Source organism: Geotrypetes seraphini, chromosome 11, assembly GCF_902459505.1.
Source record: "Geotrypetes seraphini chromosome 11, aGeoSer1.1, whole genome shotgun sequence".
NCBI classification, from domain to species: Eukaryota; Metazoa; Chordata; class Amphibia; order Gymnophiona; family Dermophiidae; genus Geotrypetes; species Geotrypetes seraphini.
The window spans coordinates 47,971,799-47,999,415 of NC_047094.1; the positions used below are offsets into that span (position 1 = coordinate 47,971,799).

Here is a 27,617-nt window from a genome sequence, read left to right on the forward strand (position 1 = left end):
ACATTTCTGGACCAAGGGAAAATGGAGGACTGAAGATGGGGCTTCTGATGGCAGCTGCATTTTGCTAACTGGACATGGTGGAGGCCACCCAGATATTCTCAGATCCCCTTGAGGAGGGCTGGGTGAACGGGGGCAGAAAAGGAAGTGTGAATACACCAGAATTAGCATTCCCACCCTGATACTATCACTCTGTCTCTTATCAGAGGTTCCCAAGATGCCTTCCCCAGTGAAACATTTCCTATAGGGCCAGAATTATATTGGGGGGTGGGGGAACAAGCAAGAGGAATAGAATTGTATTAGAGAGGGAGAGTGGAGCAGGAGAGAACAAGTAATGAGAGGAAACAGGGTATATAAGGGAGAAGAAAATTAGAGCTGTGAATGTGAAACTGGGTGCCAAGTGTAATGTTTACAGCTACTCTATAGAAATCACATGTGATCTCTAATCTTACAAATTCGTTATTCTTTTCCTATGATCTGAACGTTTTCTCTTGTGTCTAAAGGGAGAGCAGGCACAGAAATCTCACGCTGTGCAGGAGCCGAGAGGGCAGGCGATTATCCTAGTACAGCAGAGAGCAACTCTTTGGTCCATGCCGTCCACCCCCCATATGCCGTCTCCAACTCTGCAGTCCCTTCCTCTTTCTCGGGGATCCTCTGTGCTTTTCCCAGGCTTTTTTTCAATTCAAATGTTGTCACCTCTCCCACCTCCACTGGGATGCTGTTCTACACATTCACAACCATACATATTTCCTTAAATTGCTCCCGAGTCTGCCTCCTTTCACCTTCATCCTAGATTCTGTGCACAGGTGGGATACACAAGGCCTCCAGTAGTTGAACAGCTGTTGTAAGGCATGGGTCACAGGACAGCACATCTGTAGAAGGCCACCGATTTAATGAATAACAAAGGAAAAAACTGCAGAATGTACAAAGAATCAGCTTGACAATGCATAGCAGCAGGACAGAATCCTACTGCACTTGTTGCTCTCGATTTTGTTGCACCTTGTTTTGATGCCCATGGTTCTCTGTGTGAGAATTTATCCATTCCGGACCCCTGAAAGAGTGTTTCTCTGAAACATGGACCGTGTCGTGTCCTGCATCTTTAACAGATGAGAACCAACATTGGGATCACTGCATTATATTTACTTTAATAAAAGATCCTGCGCTTTGAGCATTTTCTGCAGTCTTTCCCATAATCACTCAGGTAGATTAAGATGTCACTTATGAGCTGCAGGCTTTTGCTGGAAGCGCCAAGTATCCCCGTGCTAGCCGACTCTCCTCTCTGCACTTGTCCTTCTGCATAATCCTTGAGTGTGGCTTACTGAAAGATTCGGCCTATATTTGTGAAGAGAGATCCCTATAAATGCAGGCTAGAAAGGTTGAAAAAGAAGGGTTATGTCCCCCAACTGTGCCGTTCTTTTCTTGTGGGGTCAACAAGTACATCTGGTTTAAATCAGCCCAGTGTAGCTTCCCTCAGATGAGTTTGATGTTTCTACTTAAAAGAGAGTTGAGAAGCCTGGGATAGAGGAAATTACCAAAGCCAGATAAGCCGTGTCATAGGGACAAATGAGCAGAGCCCCTTAGGCACAGCAGCATTGTCAGAGGGGGCATTGGGGGGGGGGAGGCAGGTCAGTCAGAGCTGTATAGCGAGGCCAAATGGAACAGTGTTAGTTAGTACCCAGCTTGCTCTTAGCACTGCCCCCACTGTTCAGATCCTGCACTCGGCACCATGCTGCTGAGTTGTTACCCACTCCACATACCCTGCAAGTAACGAGTTATTTTTTTTTCTGAATGCTTTAGCCTTGAGGTCAGGATTTTGTCTTAACCTAAAAGCTTTTAACCAATGGGAGACTTCCCCAAGGACCCAACTCCACTTCAGTGCTGTGCTGCTGAGAAGTCTCAGCAGAGAAGATCATTGGCCAGTTTCCAAAAGATATTATATATGTTATTTTAGTATGTGTGGGGTGGGAAGGAAGTTCTAAGAGAAAGCAGAAAATCTTCTAGTCCTCCAAACTCCACAGGTTTAAGGTGCTGCTGGCTCAGCAGCATAGGGGTTGCTGGGTTTGATGCTAGCTAATATGTCAACCTGTTATCTGCATTACGTGCATTACGAGCTGATGGGCAGTCTGTTAAGCATACAGGTTGTGACAAGTGTACTTTTTTTTTTCTTATACATCCCCTGTGTGTTCCCTGTGATTGACACATTCCTTTGAGGGAGTTGTACCTCCTTTCTCTGGAAGGTGTGAGGAGCATATTGCAGAGGCCCACTGAAATGCATGGAAGGATGGAGAGTGATTTATTTCAGTTCGGTTGGGAGCCAGCTTTTGCTATTCTGTGGCAAACCCAAGTATTAAGGTTTTGGTTTTAGCTCGCACCTTTTCAGTAGATTGGAGATCATAGGCACAGAAACAAAATGTTTAACTCGCCTGTCTGAGGCTAACCGGGCATTTTCAACAGCACTTCACCAGATCGTGCTGCTGAAAATGCCCAGTTAGGGCTCAAGCCAAAACCAGTTATTTTGGGAGTGTTCTGGAGATGAGAGTCAGCACTCAGCCAGTTAAGATAACTGCATAAATAGGACCACATAAAATATAGTCCTATCTTTTATGCGGTTATCCATAGCTGGTTAAGTACAAAATGTTGTACTTAACTGGTTATGTTTTATCTGACTCTCTATATCCTGATATTCAGTTCCGGAGTCTGGACATAGTCTGATATTGAAGTTCTGTGTTTTAACGCTGACAACAGTCAGTAAAATACTGATAATAAGACCTGTAGTACCACAATCCTCAAGGGCCACAACCCAGTCATATTTTCAAGGTTTCCAGAATGAATACACATGGGATTGTATTGCTTCCATAGAATGAAAATCACTCCTATGTATTCATTGTGGAAATCCTGAAAATCCGACTGGTTTGTGGTCCTTGAGGACTGTGATTTCCCACCCCTGAGTTAGTTGCAACTCATTGCTTTTCTTATTATCTAACATTTCTACCATCTTAATGCTTCCCTTTCCCCTCCCCTTTAGCCCATTCATCACTGTAACAGTCTTCTGCCAGGGGCCCTCTGGTACCTAGTATATATGCACTTGAGTCTGACCACTAGGTGTCACCATTTAGCAATAGGTGAGAATGTCCTCTTCCCCCACCACTCCACTAGGGTTGTGATTGCCTCCTGGCTCCAGCAGCGGCCGCAGCACTGTAAACACACTGCTTCGCGGCCTCTACTGGCCTGATTTGCTCTGCCGCGTCTCTGGCAGTAGAGGCCGCGAAGCAAAGTGTTTACAGTGCTGCGGCCGCTGCTGGAGCCAGGAGGTTTGTCAACCGCGGGAAGGGAAGGGGGTGGCGGCGGCGGCGGCAAAGGACTAGGGGAGCTTGCCAGACCGTGGGGATGGCGCGCATCTTCAAAAAAGTGTAGGCAGGAGGCGCGTGAAGGAGTTTCAGCTCAGAGGAACGGCTGGAGGGTGCTGCAGGTGGTCCATGCAGGTAAACATTCTCACAGGAGGGGAAAGGGTGCTGCTTTGGGGGGAGGGGTGTGCTGGGAGGCAGATCGTTTTGCTTAGGGGGGAAGACAGAAGGGGGGCCACGGAGAGACAGGAAGGAACTGGAGGGGGAGAGGGAAAGGGGCCTGCTTTGGGGGAGGGGTGTGCTGGGAGGTAGATAGTTTTGCTTGGGGGAGGAGGAACTGGAGGGGCAGAGGGAAAGGGGTCTGCTTTGAGGGAGGGGTGTGCTGGGAGGTAGATAGTTTTGCTTGGGGGAGGAGGAACTGAAGGGGCAGAGGGAAAGGGGTCTGGTTTGGGAGAGGGGTGTGCTGGGAGGTAGATAGCTTTGCTTGGGGGGGAGACAAAATGGGGGGCCACGGAGAGACAGTCAGGGAGGAATTGGAAGGGTAGAGGGAAAGGGGTCTGCTTTGGGGGAGGGGTGTGCTGGGAGGCAGACAGCTTTGCTTGGGAGGGGAAACAGAAGGGGGGCCACGGAGAGACAGGGAGGAACTGGAGAGGGAGAGGGAAAGGGGCTGCTTTCTAGCACCCGTTAATGTAACGGGCTTAAACACTAGTACTATATATAAATCACTTTGATTGTAACAACTAAAAGATCCCATTCCTTATCCCTATCTCTCTATTGCCAACAGGTACTCCTGCTGAAACACTAAAATTCCTAGTGGTTCACTAGCAATTTTGACCATTGATTTGGTTTTGCGAGATCTCAAGTTCTGAATGCACATGGCAGATCTCTTGTCAAATTGTGCATAAACTACCGGTACTCTCTCTGACTTAAGAGATACATTGAGCCCAGCTCACATCATAAGGAGGCCTTAAGGAACAAGGTCAACCAGAGCTGGCCACATCATTTCTGTCCCTTTTGCAGAAGTGTAAGATGTAAGGCTAAGTGGTTTCATTCTGATTGGTCTGAGACAAGAGAGAAAGGTTGAATTTCCTCATGTTCACTGAAAAGTGAAAGTTAATTGCTACCAGGTCAGTCAGCCACTTCCTCATTCCCAGTAGGATAACAGTGAGATCTCACCTTCAGAAGATCTCTTTTCTACTACCCTTACTTAATCACACCCCCTTCAATCTGTCTCCTAGCACTGACAACATGACCTCTTCTGAGGTTTAATGTGAAAATAGTGCTTTAGAAGAACTGGTTCCAGGGTCTCCCAAGTGGTTCCAAGACAGGAAATGGGGATCCCAAACAGTGTTCCCTCTAAGCGGGCGGGTGTTGTGAGCAAACTTTTTTCACTGTGAGCTAAAAATATCGGGCGCCAGCAAGTTATGAGCCAAATAAATATGTTGCTTTCTACCACAGAACTTCCTTACGTTTGTATGGAATCTATCCCCTTTCAACTTTAGAGAGTGCCCTCTCGTTCTCCCTGCCTTAGCTACTAAGTCTATTCCCTTCAGTACCTTGAATGTTTCTATCATGTCCCCTCTCAATCTCCTCTGCTCAAGGGAGAAGAGGCCCAGTTTCTCTAATCTTTCGCTGTACGGCAACTCCTCCAGCCCCTTAACCATTTTAGTTGCTCTTCTCTGGATCCTTTCGAGTAGTACCGTGTCCTTCTTAAAGTACCAGTGCTGGACGCAGTACTCCAGGTGAGGGCGTACCATGGCCCGGTACAGCAGCATGATAACCTTCTCTGTCTCTTCAGTCCAGCATCTGCCCCTTCCATTCACTGTCTGTCTTTCCCTGCCATCTCTCCTCCCGCCCCCCCCCCACCCCCCAATTTGGTCTAGCATCCATCATCTTCCTTCTGTTCCCCTCATGGTCTGGCATCTCTATCCTTCCCTCCCCCCTGTGGTTTTTAGCATATCTCTCTTCTCATTTCCTCCACTCAGATCTGATCATTCTCTGCTCTCTCTTCCCTTTTCTTCTCTGGTCTTCCTTCTCTATTTTCTGCCTCCATCTAAATTAAATTCTTTCTTACTATTTAGTCCCGTTTCCCTCTTTTCACTGTGTCTACACACAGCTTGTCACCCCTTTCCCTCACCCCTCCATTATCTTACTATTTTCTTCCCCCTTTATTTATCTCCTCCTTCCATCCAGTATGTGTTCTTTCCCCCCTTCCATTCAGCATCTGCTCTCCCTTCTCAACTGACATCCATCTGCCTTCTGCTCTCTCTCCCTTCTTCTCACTTCCATCATCTGTCCCCTTCTCTCTCTCTCTCATCTCCTCCATTCCATCATCTGCCCCTTCTCTCTCTCTCTCCCCCCCCCCCCAACTTCCATCATCTGCCCCCCTTCCCCTCACCTTTGTGGGTCACTTTCTTTCCCCTGAGGGTGGCTCATGTCACAGGGGAAGCTTTGGCCGAGCAGAACCGCTTGATTGACAGTGGAACTTACTTGATTGATGTCGATGCTGGGGCCCGTTGCCGTTTGAAGGAAAAAAAAAAGGTGGAAAAAAGGAACCTGTAAAGGCGAGAGGAAGGGAAACCTCCAGGACAGCTGCTTTTTGCCCTCCTTCAGCGGCCCAAGAGTTCAGACCAGCAGCGGCAGCTCTGTATGCTTTTAACTTCGGCACAGAGCTGCCCCTAATCAATAGTTTAGCGCGGTTTCATGAGGCAGCCTCGGGGCCTTTGATAGCCGGCCCGCTTCGATGATGCGATGTGGGCCGGCCTAGCAAAGGCCCCGAGGCTGCCTTATGAAACCGCGCTAAACTATTGATTAGGGGCAGCTCTGTGCCGAAGTTAAAAGCATACAGAGCTGCCGCTGCTGGTCTGGAGGTGCGGAGACAAGGCAGGAGGCAAACGCGGTGGAAGGCAGGAGTCCCGGCGAAGGCAGGAGTCCCGGCACAGCGACTGCAACAGGAAGTTGCAAGTCAGCTGACGCCGGCCTTTCGTTGCGGCGGGGACCGAATCCTTCGTGGACCGGCAAGATTTTGTTTGCGGACCGGCGGTTGAAGAACTGTGCTCTACACTGTGTGCGCTGCGACGAGAAACTTGTGCGCTGCGAGGTAATATTTTGTGCGCGTGCGCACGTCAACGCAGCTTAGCGGGAACACTGACAAATCTGGATGACTATGGGTCAGAAAGGAAGTGCCGCAATGACCCAGAAGTTTTTATGCTCATAAGGTTCTTCCACACCGAAATTGGATGGTGTGGAAGGGGTTCTCATGCTTTTTCCTACCTCTTGGATGTCTTAACAATTGTGAAGCCATTGTTGCTTGAAGTAAATTGATGGAAAGTTCAGAAACCTCAAACTTTTACTCCTATTGGTGGTCTCCAACAGCAAGCAATGGACTGGGGCTCAGATGCACTAAAGCCAGAGATCTTTGCTAAACCTGTTTTAGCAGCTTTAGCAACAATTGCATTTTCCAACGTGATGCAGAAAATGGCTCACCGCACAGTTTTCTGCACAATTGCTCATTCCCTGATCCAACCATGCAAATAAGCTCATTAATATTGAATTGCCATGTAAATTAGTAGAGCGACTGATGCTCTAACATGGCTTCCCGATGCACTAAAATAAAGTGATCCCTTTTAGTGATCAAAAAAAAGTCAAAACCAGTCACTTACCTGTTAACATTTTTTTTTTTTTTTTTTTTTAATGGGCACACATGCATAACATCTGCCCCATTATTTAAAAAAAAAAAGCTGCATCCCCCTCACCGATGACAGCCCTCCCTGATGAACCAGCACCTGGAACCGATTCCCCTCCCTTCCCCCCCCCTGAAAATGGCAGGAGGAATGACCACTTCCTCCTGCCACGCTGACCCCCCACCCACCCCCGTATGAGAAAAAAATGGCAGGAGAGAAGACCACTCCCTCCTGCCAACATCTACCTGTCCGCTTCTCCTCCCCCCCCCAAAAAAAAAAGGTAGGAGGGAGTGGGATTCCCTCCTGCCAGTTTTCTCACGTGGGGGGGAGTCGCCATGGCAGGAGGAAATGGACATCCCTCCTGCCATTTTTTCATGCGGGGAGGGGGGGGATGAGGGAGGAAGGGAGTTGCCAAGGCAGGAGGAAGTGGACATCCCTCCTTCCATTTTTGTTGCCCCGGGGGGGGGTTCTTGGTGCCAATTCATTAGGGAGTGTTGTCATCATTTGGGGGGTGCTTTTTCTTTGGGGGGGGGCAGATATTATGCGTGTGTAACACACACAGCATCTGTGCCCATTAAAGGGAAAAAAAAGTTTCATGCCCTGAACAGCTGAGTGGCAGGAGGCTGCTTTCAGGGCTTCTCTTGCCTCTCAGCTGTTTGGGTTTCCCCTGTCAGCTCTGCGTATGTGTGAGTCGCTCTCACAGCTATCAGTCAGATTGGAGAAACAGGGATTACGACAAACCTCTGCGTGAATTATATGTATGCAAACTTTTTTAGTCCATCAATAGCTCTTTTTGAATCGGCCAAAAAATCGGATCGGTCTTTCTGATCCTCCCAGTTCTGGCAATATGAGGTGGCATTCCCTAAAGCTTCTTAGCTAATAGTTACTATTTATTTATAAGTTTTCCATTTTATTGACAAAAATCATTCAAATGGGTTATCCTCCCAAATCAGATTATAAGAAAAATAAGACAAAGGAAAGATAAGTAAGACATAAACAGAATATCGTATTCTAATTTGGTTCATATGTGGAAATAGTGTTTAATTTCATGCAAAAGGATAACAGGGATGAGATTTGCTTCAGCTAGTAGAGAGTTTATTTGAACTTATTCTACATGCTAAAAACTGAAGTGATTTTTCTTCCTTTAGTCAGGTATCAGTGCTACACCCTGGCAGTGGTTCTCTAGTCTGGTCATGTTAGCAGTTGACATGCTTTTGGAAAACATTTCAAAGCACCCCAGCCTCGCACAAAGTTCCTTCTTGTCTGGAGGCCCAGAAAGCAGCAGACTATTAAAGAGATGAATTTCAGAAAACTGCCATTGTCCTCCAGGAGAAGCTGCTGGAGAGGGAATCATGACAATGCTGCTAATAACACAGAGATTATAATTACACAGATTAAGAACTAATTTAATGCTGCTTTGTGAATTGGAGGAAAATTGTCACTCAGAGGGGGAAGGGAGGAGCATGGCTCAATATATGTATAACTAATACAGACACCTGCCTCAGCTCATACAGTTTTGAGGCACTGTTGGAATTTATTTTGCGACTCCCTATCCCATTCTCTACCCATTGGTTCAGTGATCCAAACAGGTGAGCTGTAAAGATACTACCTGCTCCACAGAATCTGAAATTAAACAGAAAGTGCTTTTGCTAAATGCTTCTGAGAATACATGGCCCCATATGCTAGGATGTAGGCTGTGTTTTATGCATTTATATAAAACTAGTATTTTAGCCCATTACATTAACGGGTGCTAGAATATATGTCTCTCTGTCCCGCTGTCTTTCTTTCTGTCTGTCTCTCTCCCTGGCCCCCTTTGTCTGTCTTTCTGTGTCTCTCCCTGTCCCTGTGTCTTTCTTCTTTTCTTTCTGTCTCCCTTCCTCTAGAATATATGTCTGTCTTTCTTTCTGTTTCTCTCCCTACCCCTGTCTTTTTCTTTCTGTCTCTCTTCCTCCCGCTGTCTATCTTTCTATCTCTCTCCCTGCCCCTGTGTCTTTCTTCCTATCTCCTTCCCTGTGCAGCAGCCGCAGCAGCATTCCCTCTCCCTCCATTTCCCTAGAGGAGCCTGCATGGACCAAACAGCCCGACCCCCGACCAGTGTATCTTTCCAGCGGCTCCTCTCACGATCGCCGCCTTCTCCGACGCAGGAGCGGCTCGTGAGAGGAGCCGCTGCAGCGTCTTTTAAGTGAAAAAGAAGCTTCGGCCCGGCCTATAGGTCATGGGTTTCTCGGGCTGACCGCCACCCACTGCTGGTGTCTCCGTGCTCGCCCGCCGCAGCCTGTAGCCGCCGACAGCTGCTGCGGCCGGCAACCGACAGCCGCCATGGCCTGCAGCTGCTGCGGCCTGCAGCCGTCGCGATCTGCAGCTGCCGACAGTCGCCGCGGCTGACATCCGCCTCGGGGGAAGAGAGAGAGAGAGATTCGCGCACATGCGCACTCTTACCTGTGGTACCCTACAGCGCATGGAAAACAGGTGCACGCAGGTGGGAGTGTGCATGCGCGGCTTAGGGTTTTATTATATTAAATGATGATAGTGAAAGTGAAGCATTAAAATTTGTTAGGACACCATTACCTGACTGTGTCCAGACAGTCCTTCACTTAATATAGGGTGACCTTCAGTAACATCACAATGCATTCTGTGCTCAGATGTTGTATATCTCCATTGAAAAGCTCTGTAGAAAGTTGATTAAAACCAGATTTTGTACAAACACTCTAATGCAGGCTTCTGTTAACTTTAATTATCCATAAGGAAACTGGAATCTAGTCTTGAAAATACCTATATTACAGTGTGTCCTATTTGGGATAAGGTAATAACCACCTAGAAAGCTGTCAAATGCAAAGCCTTTGATGTTTTTTTTAGTACTGAACATTTTTTTTAAAGAACAATAGTGCTCTTACCAGACTTTGAGACTTGAATTTCTCATATCTCAGAAATTCACAATGCACATGATGTGTGCGTGTGTGCAGAACATCAAGAGAGACCAAGTGTACTGATTGGTCAGACAGCACAGTTACATCATTCAGTAGAAGGGTAACTTCAAGAATATGTGATGGCATCATTTTCACTTAGCCTCCCCAGAGCTTTAGCTGAATAGAGAGTAAAATCAAAACTTGAAAGCTGACTTTTAGGATAAAATCAATTCATAGGTGGTCTTTTAGGGGAACATTCTAAAAATGGTGTCCTACCAGTGCCTAATTTAATTGACAAACGTGGTTTAAAATGGCAACCTCCCTCCCCCCAGCAAAGTTAAAGCGCCTACCGGCACCTGATAGCGCCATATAGAGAATCTGGGTTTTAATGCCTAATACACCCCAGATGCAGCATTAAAGGATTTGCAAATACATCTTAATTCCAAAGACCTCCTTATCTCATGACTTAACTAGTTCTTCGGGGGAGTTGATCAGAAATTTGCCTTGCAAGTAAGACTGGTTGTAGCTCGGCCTCCAATGCACAAAAGGGTTCTCAGGAGCTTTTAGCAATCACTGTAGCAGCCACCGAGAACCCTATGCAAATGCATTACAGGGAGGTCATTGGTATTAAAATGAGCACTCTGTAATGCAGAGCAGGGAATGCCCTCCTCTTACCATGCAAATGTTTCCAGCAGGTCTGGAGCTGCTGTTGGTGTTTGTGTTGTGTGTGTCCTGTGCCTAACAGCTGCCTTCTGACTGTAGGCATGGGACAACACATGCACATAAAACAAGCATGACAGCTGAGTCCAAATCATTATGAAACATTTAAAAAAAAAAAAATTTGAACTTGCCTGAAACCTCCAGCAATCAGAGTTGCAGTGGAAAGTGAAAGACTGAGGATATGACAGACGGGATGACGGTAGGAGAGAGATGGCCAAGTAGAGGGTGGAAATGGGATCAGAGGAACAGGTAGTGAGTTTGGAGGAGGAAAGAAAATGTGCAGTTTCTTCAGTGATTTCAGAAAAGCAAGAAAAGGTGGTAGCGGTTGAAAGAAGGTTGACAGAATCTAGGGGTGAGGGAGAGCAAAACGGCAACAGAATTTTTAAAAAAGCATGGGACAAACACAGAGAATTTCTAATCAGGAAGTGAAAGGTATAAATTGAAGAACTAGGACCAGAACTGGGCAGATTTACACAGTCTGTATCCTGTATATGGCTAATTGGTTTGGGATGGGCTAGGGAGTACTTTGAGAATTCCAGTAATTTGGAATGGTTTAGATAGGCTGGAAAGAACTTCAACGGCAACTCCAGTAGTTGGAACAGTAAGAACTGTACCGGGCTGACTTCTATAGTCTATGGCTCAAAAATATAAGGTAATTTAATCATGAATTTATAATGCATGTAACCACTGGGCAGACTGGATGGATCATTCAGGTCTTTATCTTCCGTCATATACTATATTACAGGAACAGTGCTGGGCATGCGCACAAGAGCTGTGCCTTCCACTCGGCTCTTGTGCAAAGGTGCTAGGTATAGCTCCTCCCCTTTCACCAGGATACTCATCATAAAGAGCATTCTGTTTGTTCTGAACATAGCCCAGCGAAAGAAAATCTCTCCCAATCCAGTGTTTTCCACTGGGTTGCTGGAGCTTTGTGCATCTTGCTCCTTAGTCTTTTTTTTTTTTTTTTAACCTCATTCTCTATCTTTTACATTTTCTCACTGACAGATAGCTTGGCTCTCAATTTTATGCACAATCCATTACAGCATGCTCCTATTCCTATTTCCCCATCCCTCTTGGCAGTCCAACATCTCTCCCAAACCAGCAAACCTTCTCACCCCTACCTGCTGGTCCAGCAGCTCCCTGTTCTCCTCCCCTGTCCCTTGCCACTATGTTGGTCATGGTGGGTGGAATAACAGGAATAAGGAGGCAAGTTGACAGTTAAACAAGAAATCCTAGGTCTTTACATATGCAGGCGCTGAAGGCTTCTACAGCCAATTCGTCACCCGCCCTACAGGTAGGCACATGGCAAACTTTTAGTGTAAATGTGCCGAGACCTCTGCTTCCTTGTTTGGCTACTGGCTTTCCTTCACATTCCCAATGGTTTGCCAGTTGCTGAATGGAACAGAGAATCTAATACTCGCGCTGGCTACCTACTATTTTTGTCATGTACTTCTCTTCCCTCACCAAGTCTTTTGCATGCTAAGCTACTGCGTAGTTTATCTAAGCACCGGCCCTATTTGGATTTAGATTATGGATTTCGCTCACACTTTTTCCATTAAATTGTGATGATTGACTAAATGCTACATTACTGGTTCTGACAGGTCCATCCAGCCCAGCATTCTGTCTGAAAGTGGCCAGTCTGGATCACAGGTACCCGGCAGATCCAGTTTTTCCTAGCTCACTGCTGCAGAGAATGAGCAGTGGCTCTCCAAATCGACCTGTTTAATCATATTCTATGGACTTTCTCCCAGCACCTTGTCCAAACCCTCTCTTAAACCCCTTTTGTGTTGTTTGATTTGATCACATCCTCTGGCAACTAATTCCACAGCTTAATTAGGCACTGTGTGAAAGTCTCCAATATGTTTTCAGTCTGCTTCTTGTAGCATGGAGTCGAGATTCTGGCATGTTTAGGAAGCAGGGATTTGCAGCATGCTCAGTCTGTGGGATGGCTTCCAAAGGACTGGCAGGGACTGTGTGTGAGGAGCTTTTAAAAGCTTTAAACACTAATATATCCTTCCTGGATGAACTAAGATTCAGTACGACAAGTTGGCAAGGTTTTCAGTCCCATAGGGAATGCATGGAGTGTCATCGGAGTTTTTCTGGCCCAGCTGTCTTCCCTCTCTCCCCTTACTTTTCACTACAAGATATCCTCTCCACCCCTTGAAGCCAAGAGTATCTTCTCTTTCCCAAAACAAATCCAAATTCAAGTCAGTCTTTATTTTTATCAAATAACTTAATTATTTTATTTTGATAACGTATATCATGACAACAACCAGCAATTGAAACGGTTTCAAATTTTTATACTGAAATAGCAGCAAAATATCTCAAATTGTATATTAAACAAAAGAAAAAGGGAATAGTATCACAAAACAAAAAATTTCATAGAAAAGGAACAATGCATATTAAATCATGGCCTTAGGCGGCAGGAGGGAGTGGGCATACCTCTTGCCTACATTCTGGTTCCGAGGTGGATGGGTGGGTCATCTGGGGGAGGGGGGCTGGCACAGGCATTTTTTTTTTAATGGGGCAGGTACTGTACGTGTGTAACACATGCACAACATCTGAGCCATTAAAAAAGAAAAAAAAACCACCAGTTTCCCCATACCGGCTCTGCGCATGTGTCCAGTCACTCTCAGAGCGACGAGTCCAATGGGAATTATGGCAAACCTTCATGGAAATCATTTGCATGGAAACTTGTTGGAACATTGGTCACTGTTCCACAATCAGCCCAAAAAATCGGCCAACAGCGACTTGCACAGTCTCAGAGACCGTGTTAAGTGCATCGAGCCCTGAGACCTGTAAACATAGCATAGCCAATACAATACATCAACTTGTATCCCATAATTTTCTACATGGAACCAATGTGGCTCATAGCAAGAGGATTTTACATTAGTGACACAAGATTAGGTATAAGCAAATTTAACATTGATAGCTTAGGTGTAGGGGAACAATAGATGGAATGGGAATGAAGTCCTCAAACAGCATTTACTAGTTACAAGGTGAAAAATGTCTATCTTTTTCCTGAAGTGACAGTATATGGTGAGTTGCTGCAAAAATGTAGGCAGACTATTCCATATGTGTGGTCCCAGGAAAGGCACTCTTTACTACAGCTGCCCAATTCGCTGATTCAAATTGATTCACAGATTCACTACTATGAGGAATTTAGGAAACGTCTGAAAACACACCTGTTCCTAAAGTATCTAGACAACTGATCCTCTCTTTTCTCTCCCCTCTATAGCGATTAACTTGTTCTATTGATCACTCTCTCCTCAAAAATGGATTTCCTGTCCTATTAACCCTCTTTCTTCCTCCCCTCTTAAAGTCAATCAATTTGTACCTTTGCTTAATCTTTGTAAACCGCATAGAACTTCACGGTATTGCGGTATATAAGCTGTTGTTATTATTATTATTATTATTACAGTGAATCGAGTCAAATCACTTTGTTTTCCCAAAAAGTAGACTCGCCAATTCAGTGATCAACCCCCCACTTCCCCAAAGTGAGACTTCACATACCTCCAGGTCTCCTAAACTGGCAGTGGCCTGCCAGAAGAGACAGCGCTGTGAACAGGCTGCTCGAGGCCTGGCCCACCAGGACCTTCCTTCTGCTACATCACTGATGACGTGGCAGGCCATGTGCAGCCTGTTCACAGCGCTGCCTCTGCCAGCCAGCTACCACCACCACTTCTTTGGGAGGCCCGAAGGTATGTCAGGTCTCACAGTGGAGGGTCGGTCAGGAAGTGCTGCATAGGAGGTTAAGAGGAATGGAAAGCTGCTGCACAGGGGGATAGGAAGGATGGGAAGCTGTTGCACATATGGGGTGAGAGGAAGAATTGTTGGACATTTTGGTGGAGAACAGGAAGGAAGAGATAAAACAAAGAGGTAGAAAAGGATGAGAGGGAGAAATCTTGCATATGGTGGAGGGGAGGGAAACATGCAGGGAGAAGAGAGAGGGAGAAATGTTGGACACAGGGTAGAGGGCAATGAGAGATGGTGCCTGGGGAGAGATAAACAAATGTTGCACATGATAATGGAGGAGAGGAAGGGAGAGATGCTGCATGGAGGGTGACAGCTAGCAATGTAAGGCTGTCAGCCCAGCCTTACATTGCTAGCTGTCAGAGGTGAATACAGAGGTTTGACCCAGGGCACAAGGCAGAGAGAGAGAGAGAGAGAGGGTAGACAGTGAGAAAGAAACAGAATTGTTGGATATGGCAGTAGACGCGAAGGTAGAGAGATATAAGATGGATGGTGAGCACGGAGAAAGAAGAAAACATCAAATAGGTAGGAGATCCTGGTGAGCGAGATAACAGAAGACAAACAGAAACCAGAGATATCAAAATGAAGGAGATGATTTTCCACACTTTGCCTATAGTCCTGACGTGGCACCCTCTGACTTCGATGCACTTAACACGGTCTCTGAGACTGTGCAAGTCGCTGTTGGCCGATTTTTTGGGCTGATTGTGGAACAGATGTGAGGCCAACACTATGAGACGGTGGAGGATGTCCAGAAAGCAGCGCTAGTCTTCAGGCAGCTGGAACAGAGTTCTACCACTAGGGAATTTTCAAGCTTGCAAAACAATGGGGGAAATGTGTATAGAGAAATGGCGGCTATGTTGAAAAGTGAAGAAAAGCCTGTACATTAAGATGATGTACTTGTTTTTCCTACATTAATTCTGATTTTTTAAAAATTGTTCATTAATTTCAGTATGACCCTTATATAATATGCCAGCATCTGTAGTGAATGCCCTGGCCCACCCATACAACCTTGTGTCCAAAGGACAGTGTAACATTTATTTTCAAACCCTCAGAGACGCCACCAGAAGATCACATCATCATGTCCTCTGGCTTTACGCACCTGATCCTCATCGGGTCAATATATAGTGTGTGTGCTTAATTTTTATCTCTTTTTTTGACTTTTTTAATTTTAATTTATTCTAAAACAATAAATAGTTTTAAAGAGTATTATTGTGTACTTAGCTTCACTGGTGGTTGTTGGTTAGCAAGGGATTAAAGAGCCAACATGTTTCACCTGTGGAGGGGGTTTCTTCAGGGCTACCATCCCTGCAATAAGAAATCCTCACTTTAATCGGAGAAACACCAAGTAATGTACTTCAACATCATGCACACTATAATAAATAGCCATACATGCCTACCTTTTAAGTACCAATTGTTTTTCCACGATATGACCACCCGATTTAAGTCTTTTAACATGGCCGCGGCGTGGTACAGAACTCCCTTATATCTCCCTAAACCCGGAAGTGAGATGTAAAGGGGAGGGGCTAATCGCCCGATCCCTTTCATCACCCCTAGACCTAAGGGATACTTTTCAAGTAATAATCAATCTTTAACTCTCCCAGTAACATTTATGGGGGGGATATCTTAAAGCTCCCAGTGAGAATCACAGGAGGGATGACCATTCTAATTCAAGATTTAACCCATGGGGAACCACAGTATCTAGGCGATATATCCACCTTTGCTCCAGATAATTTAATTTAGCCTCCCAATCTCCCTCCATTCCTTGGGTGTTCAAGGTTTCCAGCACCCTCCACCTAATATGGGTGACCTCATGTTTCTTAGACTGCCAGTGGTGGACCAGGGGAGCTGTCAGATTACCCGTAACGATTCTGGATTTATGTTCGTTAAGTCTCAAATGAATCGCCCGTTTGGTGCGGCCCACGTATACCAGAGGGCAAGGGCAGACAATAATATATATAACCCAAGTACTTTTACAAGATGTCTGCATTCTAGCTTGGATCACTTTCCCCGTACGTGGGTCGCACCAATCACTACCCACTATGGCTTTATCACACCATTGGCATTGATGACAGGGCGCATGGGTACCCTGAGGTTTTTGGATAGGTGTGCTACGTTTCAATAACTGACCTATGGTGGTGCCTTTTGTGTATGTGAAAAGGGGCAGATCAACCAAACCCCTAAGTTCCTTCAATATAGGCCAATGTTGTTTAATAATTCTAACCATGGTCATTACTACATCCGAATAAGGTAATACACATACCAAGTATTACCTTATTCGGATGTAGTAATGACCATGGTTAGAATTATTAAACAACATTGGCCTATATTGAAGGAACTTAGGGGTTTGGTTGATCTGCCCCTTTTCACATACACAAAAGGCACCACCATAGGTCAGTTATTGAAACGTAGCACACCTATCCAAAAACCTCAGGGTACCCATGCGCCCTGTCATCAATGCCAATGGTGTGATAAAGCCATAGTGGGTAGTGATTGGTGCGACCCACGTACGGGGAAAGTGATCCAAGCTAGAATGCAGACATCTTGTAAAAGTACTTGGGTTATATATATTATTGTCTGCCCTTGCCCTCTGGTATACGTGGGCCGCACCAAACGGGCGATTCATTTGAGACTTAACGAACATAAATCCAGAATCGTTACGGGTAATCTGACAGCTCCCCTGGTCCACCACTGGCAGTCTAAGAAACATGAGGTCACCCATATTAGGTGGAGGGTGCTGGAAACCTTGAACACCCAAGGAATGGAGGGAGATTGGGAGGCTAAATTAAATTATCTGGAGCAAAGGTGGATATATCGCCTAGATACTGTGGTTCCCCATGGGTTAAATCTTGAATTAGAATGGTCATCCCTCCTGTGATTCTCACTGGGAGCTTTAAGATATCCCCCCCATAAATGTTACTGGGAGAGTTAAAGATTGATTATTACTTGAAAAGTATCCCTTAGGTCTAGGGGTGATGAAAGGGATCGGGCGATTAGCCCCTCCCCTTTACATCTCACTTCCGGGTTTAGGGAGATATAAGGGAGTTCTGTACCACGCCGCGGCCATGTTAAAAGACTTAAATCGGGTGGTCATATCGTGGAAAAACAATTGGTACTTAAAAGGTAGGCATGTATGGCTATTTATTATAGTGTGCATGATGTTGAAGTACATTACTTGGTGTTTCTCCGATTAAAGTGAGGATTTCTTATTGCAGGGATGGTAGCCCTGAAGAAACCCCCTCCACGGGTGAAACATGTTGGCTCTTTAATCCCTTGCTAACCAACAACCACCAGTGAAGCTAAGTACACAATAATACTCTTTAAAACTATTTATTGTTTTAGAATAAATTAAAATTAAAAAAGTCAAAAAAAGAGATAAAAATTAAGCACACACACTATATATTGACCCGATGAGGATCAGGTGCGTAAAGCCAGAGGACATGATGATGTGATCTTCTGGTGGCGTCTCTGAGGGTTTGAAAATAAATGTTACACTGTCCTTTGGACACAAGGTTGAAAGGGTGAACTAACAGCTTCACCTTGGATTAATTAGTGATATTGCCTTGTGGAACAAACTTGTATACAAGCCAGATATATCAACTGGCCCACCCATAGCCATGTTCCCTTTTCAGTTGTGTCCTAAACAATTTGTGTACACATCTTTATAAAATAGCAACTAGCAAGATGCATACATAAATCCAAATTGTTGCTAGTTAACACCAATAATCGATGGCACCCAATTATTTATGCTAATTGGCTTATTATTCAAATTGGGTGTATGCTAAAATTTGCCTTGCAACGTTGAGTTCCCAGAATTCATCCATTGGTGCATAAATGCAAGAGGACATGTGCATGGGTTTGGGAGGGGGGGGAGCCTCACATTTATGCACTTAACTTACGGTATTCTATAAGTTATGCACTATAGTGCCATATTTAGGCGGGCATTTGTAGAATGAGGGCCTGATTCTGTATAGTGCAACCAAAATTGCGCGCGCAAATCAGTGTGCACTGCCAATTAGCATATGCAACTTAATCATTCAAGCTAATTGATGCTGATAAGTAGCAATTAAGTAGTAATTGGCAATAATTAGAAGTTACATGCACAACTTTCTAAGCGCATTCTATAAAGTGGTGCACGTAAATTCTAGTGTTCAAATCTCAAAAGGGGTGTTGCCAGGGTGCGGTATTTAGGCCTAGTTTTCATTGATCTTAATGGGTGCACCCAAATGATAGTCATGTGTATGGGCGCTAAGCGTAATCCTAAATATTGGAAGTGCCTGTTATAGGATCGTGCACAGTGCTATTTTGGTCGGTGCAGATTTTTTTAATCACCATGTATAGAATTGGGGGGTTGATGTTTAGCATGTTGCCTCTTGGCACCTAATTTTTGGCGTCCTTCATAGAATTGCCCTCACACTGTTGACCATCAGCCCTTGAATTATGTAAAGTCAGTTTTTGCTAGCCTTGTGACATTTAAGAGCTGACTTTTACTTCCTTAAGAGACACACAGGAAGGAAGGTGGGTCTTAGGACTGGAATGAAGCACATTCCTCCTCCAGTCCACTTTCACATCTGCTTGCTGTGAAGCACTGACAGACTGTCTTCCTCATCTCAGCTGTTGTCCTGCCTGGCTTCATGCTTCTCCTGCCTTTTGGTGTGTGTGACTAAAGCGCCCGGCCTCCTACCAGAGGTCATGAGGGCAAAGCCACTCCCCTCCTCTTTGACAGACTGGAAGACATTTGGATGGAAACCTCTAAGGAGGAGGTTTGCAAAGCTGTTTATGTGAATTAAAAGCAAAACAGCTGTCTGGAAATTTCCTTCCCTTGACATGCCTGAGAGTATGCACACTGCAAAACAATACAGATGCTTTTAGATATGTTTAGAGGGGGCAATACTGGGTGGAGGGGGTTCAGATCACAGAAAAATAGCATGTGCAAATGCAATTTTCAAACCTACATATGTTTTTCATTGACATGTACCTGTATGAAAAAAATAATTGTGAATGACCGCTTGAAAATTTGTATCCACAGAAACTTTCAAAGTGAAGCAATACATGTAATTTTGCTTTGAAAATTGGTGTAAAGTCTGTGGATGAAAGGAATCCAACAGAATCTCTTGCCCTACAGTTGGGAAATTCTTTCCCCTCACCATCACCACAAAAGGTGGAAACAACCCCATCAGCATTCTTCATTGCAATGCTCAGGAACCAGTGGCTTGCTGACTTTCTCTCCTATGCAAGCTTCCCCCTCCCCTGCTCCCACTTTCCTCAGACTTGATGCTGGCATACTGTACCTCCATAAGTTATTCTGCTTAATGCCTCTACCACATAACTCTTAGTGAGTTTATTTGCTCCCCAAAATTCCATTTGAGTCTCACAAGACTGGGATCATCTTATAGTTGAAACCTCCAGAGAGAGTATATGGGAAGAGTAGAAGTTTGAAGGGGGGGAGGGGAGAACAATCTTGAAGGGAATGGTAGAAGTTAACGGAGTCTACTGCTTTGTCAGGTGATAGATTTGGCTCTCACATCTAGCTTTTGTTTTGTGGTACTTTGTTGTTGTTTTTTGCCACACTGACCTCTGCTGAAAAATAGCAAACATTTTTTGCCATAGATCCTTAAGTGGGGAATTAGTTAATTGTGTTGTTGCCCAGGAGAACATAGCTGCTGTTTGTTTTTTACTGCCTGGTGGGGGATTACCATAGCTCAGGGGTGTACTGAAGAATCCGGAGGCCCACATGATGATTGCCACATTCTATAGTCAAAGGATGTATTGTATTGTATTTATTATATTTGATAAAACATTAAGCACGTTGGACTTCACTCTTTGTCCTGAACGGGCTCACAATCTAAACTAAAGCGCTTAAGGGAAAAAGAACATCATTCATATATTCAAAGATAAAAATAGAAGGAAGAAGGGGCCCCAGAGAGATGTAGAGAACCAGGGAAAGTGAAGCAAAGTGATTACATTGTAGAGAAAAAGATAGATAAATATAAATTACTGTATCATGTAATAGAAAAGAAATATAAAAAATAAAATAAGACAAACCCAGCTAAATAAAAACAAAATAAGGTATGAATAGTCGAAGGGAGAAATTGCAGTTAGTGGGAGACACTCATTTGTGGATTATGGAGAGCATCACTTAGAATTTCATAGTGTTGATGAAATAGAATTGATTTCAATAGTTTTCAGAAGAAGTAGGATAATTCCTCGAGGGAGCCTTGAAGCATGGAGTTCCAAAGGTTAGGACCTGCATTATGAGAGAGCTCTCTTTCTAGTTGTTTGTAGTTTTATTAATCTTGATCCAGGGACTTCAAATCGATTGTAATGTGATGATGTCAGAGATCTATTAGGTTGATATCTGGCCAGTTTCTTGTCTTAGATACCATGGCTTACCACACTTCATATAAGCTCCATCTCTCTTCTTCACAGGTCAGAGCGGCCTCGGGAAGTCGACGCTGGTCAACACGCTCTTCAAATCAAAGATCTACCAGAGATCGACGAGTCCAGAGTATGAAAAAATTCCAAAAACAGTGGAGTTGAGAGCAATTAGCCATGGTAAGAGGCTTCTGCTCTGAAAAACTGTATTGGCCCTTGTCACACCATATTTGGCCCAATTCTTGGCACTTCTAGAGTTGTAGGAAGTATATAGTGCAGAAAAGAAACTATAGTCAAGATACAGAAACACACCTTTCATATCTCACAATTTATTTAAAAAATTTATATACTACCTAAAATCTAGGCAGTTTACAAAACATTATACAAAATAAATAATAACTATGCAACATAGACTCATAGACTCTCCTGCAATCCTCCACTACGAACATACTCATTTCATTTACATAAATGCATTGTCCTATAACTAAATCTTCATGAGTTTTTAAAAGTGTCAAAGAAATACTTACTGTATTTTTGTTCACATAAATACATTGACAAATAACTGTGTCTTCAAAAGTTTCTTAAAAGTATCCCTGGGTTTACATAATCGAAACTGACCTGTCAATGAGTTCCAAAATTTCACTCCTACTATTGAAAACATAGAATTCCCGACACTGGTATGTATCACATTTCTCTCTCTCATCAATGACAATCTCAGATCCTGTACAGATCTTAATTCCCTTCTTTGACAATACAACTCCAAGAAATCTCGAAAACATTCAGAGGCTATATGATATAAAACCTGTTGAACAATTGGGAGCACTTTATATTGGACTCTCTGTTGCTCTGTTGTACAGGACGTCAATTTCCCTTAACTGCTTCAGAATTGGCGTAATATGGGCCATCCGTGAAGCACCCATAATCAATCTTGCAGCAGAATTCATCAAAACTTGCCATGCCCTACTTTTCCTTTGACCACTACAATAATCATATGCTGGTCATCATCTTCTCCCTATCACTTACTTCCGAACTTACAGGACCTTCACTCATTAGATCTGTTATAGGCATATCTGCACTCTTAAAACTAACAGGCCTCCAGTAACCACTGCTGCTACTGTCCTTCCACTGCTCCCAGACATATCACACCTCCAGTCACCAGTCCTGTCACACTCCTTCCACTGCTCCCAAACCTGAAAACCTGTCTTCCTGTTCTTCTACGTTTCCTCCCAGTGCTGATGCCGTACATCATCCTGTGCCCGCCTTCACTCAGCTTCTGTCATGGGAATAAATATTGCATGAAAAAAATCTCAAATGCTGCACAAAGTCCTTAAAAAGTCACAAAAAGTAGCAGCTATGCCAAAAAACCCATTCCAGAGATACCAACACTAAGGACTAAATAGCCCCAAGAGTCGACAAACGTGAATTATAAAATTTAGATTCAGTGAAACGTATCCGCGGTGTGAAGAAATAGGCATAAGGAATCGGCTTGCATCGTTACAACACTTCCCTTTAAAGCTCAAAAGCGAGACACGCTCGCTTAAAGCTACACACCATCATAGGATACGTTGCGTGTGTGTAAATTTAAATGTGAATCAAAGTGCACCAAAATATACAAAATATTGTTGAACTCATTTAGGAACTATTTAGAAAAACCCTATCCAAAGTTTCATTGTTAATATAGTGAGGAATTCTGAAATGGAACAGCCTCCTTCTAGTCAAAATAAGAACTGAGAAAAAAGCACTTAGCTGTTTGTGGCAGTTCAGCGTTGTAATAGTTGAAGTTACTCCATAAGACAGTAGACCTTATAATGTGGCTTTTGAGCTTTAAAGTAAAGCTTTGGAATGGTGCAAGCCGATTCCTTATGCTTATTTCTTCACACTGAGGATATGTTTTCACTGAATCTAAATTTATAATTCACATTTGTTGACTCTTGGGGGCTATTTAGTCCTTAGTGTTTGTATCTCTGAAGTGGTTTTTTTTGGCATAGCTGCTACTCTTTGTGACTTTTATGTGAATAAATATACCAGGTCCATTGTCCGAGCAGACACAGAAAGATGGTACATAGTCACCCTCTGTCATGGAATGCTTCCTGATCTCTGCATTTCCATTGCCCTCTAGTTATTGAAGAGAAGGGACTGAAAATGAAGCTGACTGTGATTGACACACCTGGATTTGGGGACCAAATCAACAATCAGAACTGGTAAGGGCTCTTCCTCTACTGGGAGGATGAGATTTAATATAGTACCTTTCTGTGGTTGCAGTCAAAGCAGCTTACATATTTTTGTACTTGAGGCACTGGAGGGTTAGATGACTTGCTCAGAGTCACAAGGAGCTGTGGTGGAAATCAACCCTAGTTGGCCTGATTCTCAGGCCATTATACTAACCATTAGGCTACTCCACTAGCCTGCTTAAAGTCTCCACACCCTTTCTCTTCTGCTTTACGTCTCACTAAAGGCAAGTTGCAAATAGCCTTCCTAGCTTCAGTCTGTATGTAATTTTTTACTACAATCTTTAATGCTAATTTCCAAAAGATATTTTTCCTTTCAAAATGGACTACTTTGCACCATATTTTCATGTGGGCAAATTTTGATTGGAGAATAAAATGCATGGATTGTACTGTATACTCTGGAAGAGAGGGGATATGATTGAGACTTTTAAATATCTCTGTGACATTAATGTACAGGAGGTGAGCATTTTTCAAATGAAGGAAAACTCTGGAATGAGAGGGCATAGCATGAAGTTAAGAGGTTATACGTAGGTCCAGGATTGATCTAAGGAAATTACTTTTGTGTACAGAGACACTGTCTCTGAATTCAAGAAAGCATGGGACAGGCTTGTGAGATCTCTTGGGGAGGGGAGCAGATAATGGATGCTGCAGATGGACAGGCTGGATGGGTCATTTCACTTTTATCTGCTGTCATGTTTCTATATGTTACCGTGAACCTGCCCAGGACATGCTGTGGGGAACATTGGCCCTTGGTCAAGTTACAAGTTTGTGCATTGTGGAAGTGGATGTAATATGAAAGGTTTTGTGTTTTTCTTTAATCTCCTCTCCCTCCCCCATAATTCTTTTTGTCTATTCTTTTATCTCCTGACCTTTGTCTCATCTTTTCCCTTTTTGTCTCCTGCCTCCTGTCCTATCTTTTTCTCTTCATCTTCCATCTCCATCTTTTACTTTATTCCCCCATCTTCCACTTTTGGTCCTCTTTTCTTCTCCCCATCATGCCCCCTCTTGGTCTCCTTCCCATGCAGCTGGGATCCCATTATAAAGTACATTGCAGAACAGTATGAGAAGTACCTAAGAGAGGAGATGGTCATACAACGCAAGCGGAGAATCCCCGACTCTCGTATCCACTGCTGTATCTATTTTGTGCCGCCTACTGGACACTGGTAAGGAAACTTGCACAACTTTAGACAGTTCTTGGTGGTTCAGTGCACTGTTCCCTCTTAGCTGAGCGGGAGTCCTCCAACCGCATTACTGCTTCAATATTGTGTTTTCAGTTGCTAAGGACAAGCAGGTTCCCTGGAGTCCTGCAGAGCTTGTGTCTATTTTACTGTTGCAAATGTGATAGTGAAACAGCACCCCTCAGTGGCAGGACTGTACGTGGAGGACTTACATTCAGCTTAGAGGGAACAGTGATTCAGGGGGGTGTATGAGTGTCATGAGAGACTTGTGAAAAAGTCCCAACACAATCTCAAAAAGAAGGAAGAAAACAAAGCAGATCACCAGTAAAAATAGTCCTGCAGTTAAATCCTTAAGTCCTAGGTTTAAATGCTGTTGCCCGACATGACCACATTTCGCCAGTTGGCTGCGTCAAGGACTATAGATACCAGTAAGTGCAAGACTCCAAGCTCCGCCAAAAGGGGTCAATATAGCTCTTCAATCTGGGTTTGTTTTTTTGGTTTACACTGCTAACAAACTCAGGTTGAGGAACTGTTTTCACCCTTTTTTGTGGAGTTTGGAGTCTGACACAAATGACCAGCGAAACTTGGCCATGTCGGGCAATAGCATTTAAACTTGGGAGCTTTTTAAGGATTTAATTAAAGGACTATTTTACTGGCAATCTGCTTCTTTGTTTTGTTCCATCTTGGATATCGTAGATCAGATTGCCTTGTTGTTTTCTTAGCTCAACACAAGGTCACACTGGAAAATCAAAAATAAAATGGGACAGTCAGGCCCCCTCAATGATCCTTTCTAACTGTGTTATCAAACTGTCTAGTCATTTTATGATATTTATATCATAACATCCTGCAAATGGTTTCGATTTCCACTACAGTGCTTGAGGAGTACTTTTGGGGAACCGATCCCAGGTAGTGTGGGATGCATTTAAACCAAAACTTCTGCCACATCCACAATGTCCCATGTGCAGTGGCGTAGCAAGAGTAGGAAGCACCCAGGACTGTGGCGCTGCCTGCCCTTTTTTATTGCCCCCGCTCCTTCCCCGCCACGTGCGCACTTTCCCTCCATACCTCGTCAACTCTTCGCCAGTGCAAGCAGCATTTCAAACCTGCTGCCTGCACCGGCCTCAGCTTTTCCTCTGAAATCACTTCCTGGTCAGGCTGCCAAGTGGTATAAATTAATATCTGACTATTTGAATAAGAAGCCTAAAAACTAGTCTAAAAGATATTTGGAGCTTTGAGATAAAGCAGCAGATTTCTGCCACTCGATGGTACTCAATGACCACGGATTTGGTCTCGGAAGATGAGATGTACAGCGTCATGATCTATGAGACAAACTTGTTTTTTTCTGTTAGTTTTTTGGACCCCAGTTTGTTTGCAGAAGTTAGACAGTTCAAAATCTAATAGATGCTGGCACTGTCATCTTGAAATAGGGACACTGGATCATTTGTTGTTTTATTCTTTGATATTCATCTTTCAGAAATCAATATGGGGTCAAATTAATTTGATTTTGGAGTCTTCAATTCCGTTATCTTATGAGGTGGTTATCTGTGGTACATTGTTGTCGCCTAAACCTCCATTAGATAGATATAAAAGCAAACTATTTGCCATAATGACTGGGATAGTCATGCAAATGGTTACTAAAAACTGGAAAACTTGGGATAGACTTAATTTCTCCTTTTGGTGGAGTTCTTTGTTTATGCTATAAATATGAAAAAATGAATGCAGAAATTTTGTGTAATAATAAGATATTTAAATTAATGTGGGTCCATTGACAAATTTTTTTTTCCAATTCTTTATTCATTTTTTCATCTTACATCAAGTAAACAATATTACAACAATTTAACTTATATACATCACTTGAATTTTTCCTATTATCATCTTAAAAACATAAATTTACTCCCTCCACCACCCACCCATCCCACATATAAACATTACATTCATACTTATTGATTAAATTCTTAATATAACTATATACCATCCCCTTCCCCTAATTATAAATGTACTTTCAGTGTAAAAAGGCATCTAATCATTACAAAAAGTTATCAATGGTCCCCAAATCTTTTTAAAATTATTATAATTTCCAGGTGCCTCTTTCCTCTCTGCCCCCCCTTACTTCTTTGGTTGACAAATTTTGTTAACCAAAGAAGTAAGGGGGGGCAGAGAGGAGGAGAGAGGCACCTGAGGTGCCCCCACCGAGATGGCACCTGGGGTGATCCTCTCCCCTTCCTTTACTATGCCACTGCCCATGCGACAGTCCTGGTGCCTCATAGATAAACAACCAAGATTCAAAAACAGAGACGGGAGATAATAAACATCATAATATAGATCAGAGAAGAAGTATGTTCTAATATTTATAGATTTTGCCACTTCTCAAACCTCATGTCTCCATCAAGAACAAAGAACAAGCCTTTTAATCCCTTCAGGGCTGTGCCAGTGTGGAGGCGAGAGTATGTGGGTTGCAAAAGAAGCAGTTCTTTGACAAGTCTTGGTGCCTCATAGTGACAAGAACCTACCCCCCACCCCCATGAGTTTGGCAAGCACCCTCCTTGAGGCCGACCTGCCTGACATATTTGAGGAGAAGGAGAAATATTCTTGATCATTTTCAGTTAGAACAAACTGAGATTATATTTTATTATGGAAAGAGAAATAGTTTAGTGATGAGGTTGCCAACTCGGATCATCCTTCCTGAGTAGGCCAGATCTCCATATTGTTTTTGTACTAGGCCCATTCTATACATATACCCATATAGCCATTGTTCTCATTAATAATGTATTTGAGACATTCTAATACACTACACAAGGTATCTCAAGGTGTATTGATACAGATCTGCCTTGGGATGCAGGGGGCAGTGGGGAATGGTGAATAACTGCCATTAAATTTACACCAGTAACTTCATTAAATAATTCCAAGTATTTTAGTGTCCAACTACAAAACCTCAGTGACACCACTCCGCACTCAAACCTTCATTGCCCTAAGCTTTGTGTCTAAACGTCATTGGTTCTTTATTTATTGAATTTTTCTTTCAATATTCATATATTTCTCTTATATTTCCAACATTTTAATAACTTTCAAAAATATACTTAAATTGCTTAGCTTAGCAATTTTGTAGTCTGGGAAGTCATAGCCAACATGTTTCGCGAAATGCTTTTTCAAGGACACGTCCCAGCATTGCCGATGCTATCCAGACTACTCCGTTTCCAGACTAAGGCTGGATAGCGTTGGCAATGCTGGGAAGTGTCCTTGAAAAAGCATTTCGCGAAACATGTTGGCTATGACTTCCCAGACTACAAAATTGCTAAGCTAAGTAATTTAAGTATATTTTTGAAAAGTTATTGAAATGTTGGAAATATAAAAGAAATATATGAATATTGAAAGAAAAATTCATTGAGTAAAGAACCAATGACATTTAGACACATAAAGCTTAGAGCAATGAAAGTTT

The 27,617-nt window shown here is 43.5% G+C and overlaps 1 protein-coding gene across 3 annotated transcripts in view; it reads left to right on the forward strand.

The window, feature by feature from the left end:
• Positions 1–27,617, forward strand: part of SEPTIN12 (septin 12) — a 198,127-nt gene that overhangs the window by 157,026 nt on the left and 13,484 nt on the right. For all 3 annotated transcript variants that reach the window (XM_033963188.1, XM_033963189.1, XM_033963187.1), the window contains 3 exons: positions 20,830–20,955; positions 22,895–22,976; positions 24,029–24,166. In XM_033963188.1, the coding sequence (XP_033819079.1) occupies positions 20,830–20,955; positions 22,895–22,976; positions 24,029–24,166 (346 nt within the window). The remainder of the gene's footprint in view (positions 1–20,829; positions 20,956–22,894; positions 22,977–24,028; positions 24,167–27,617) is intronic.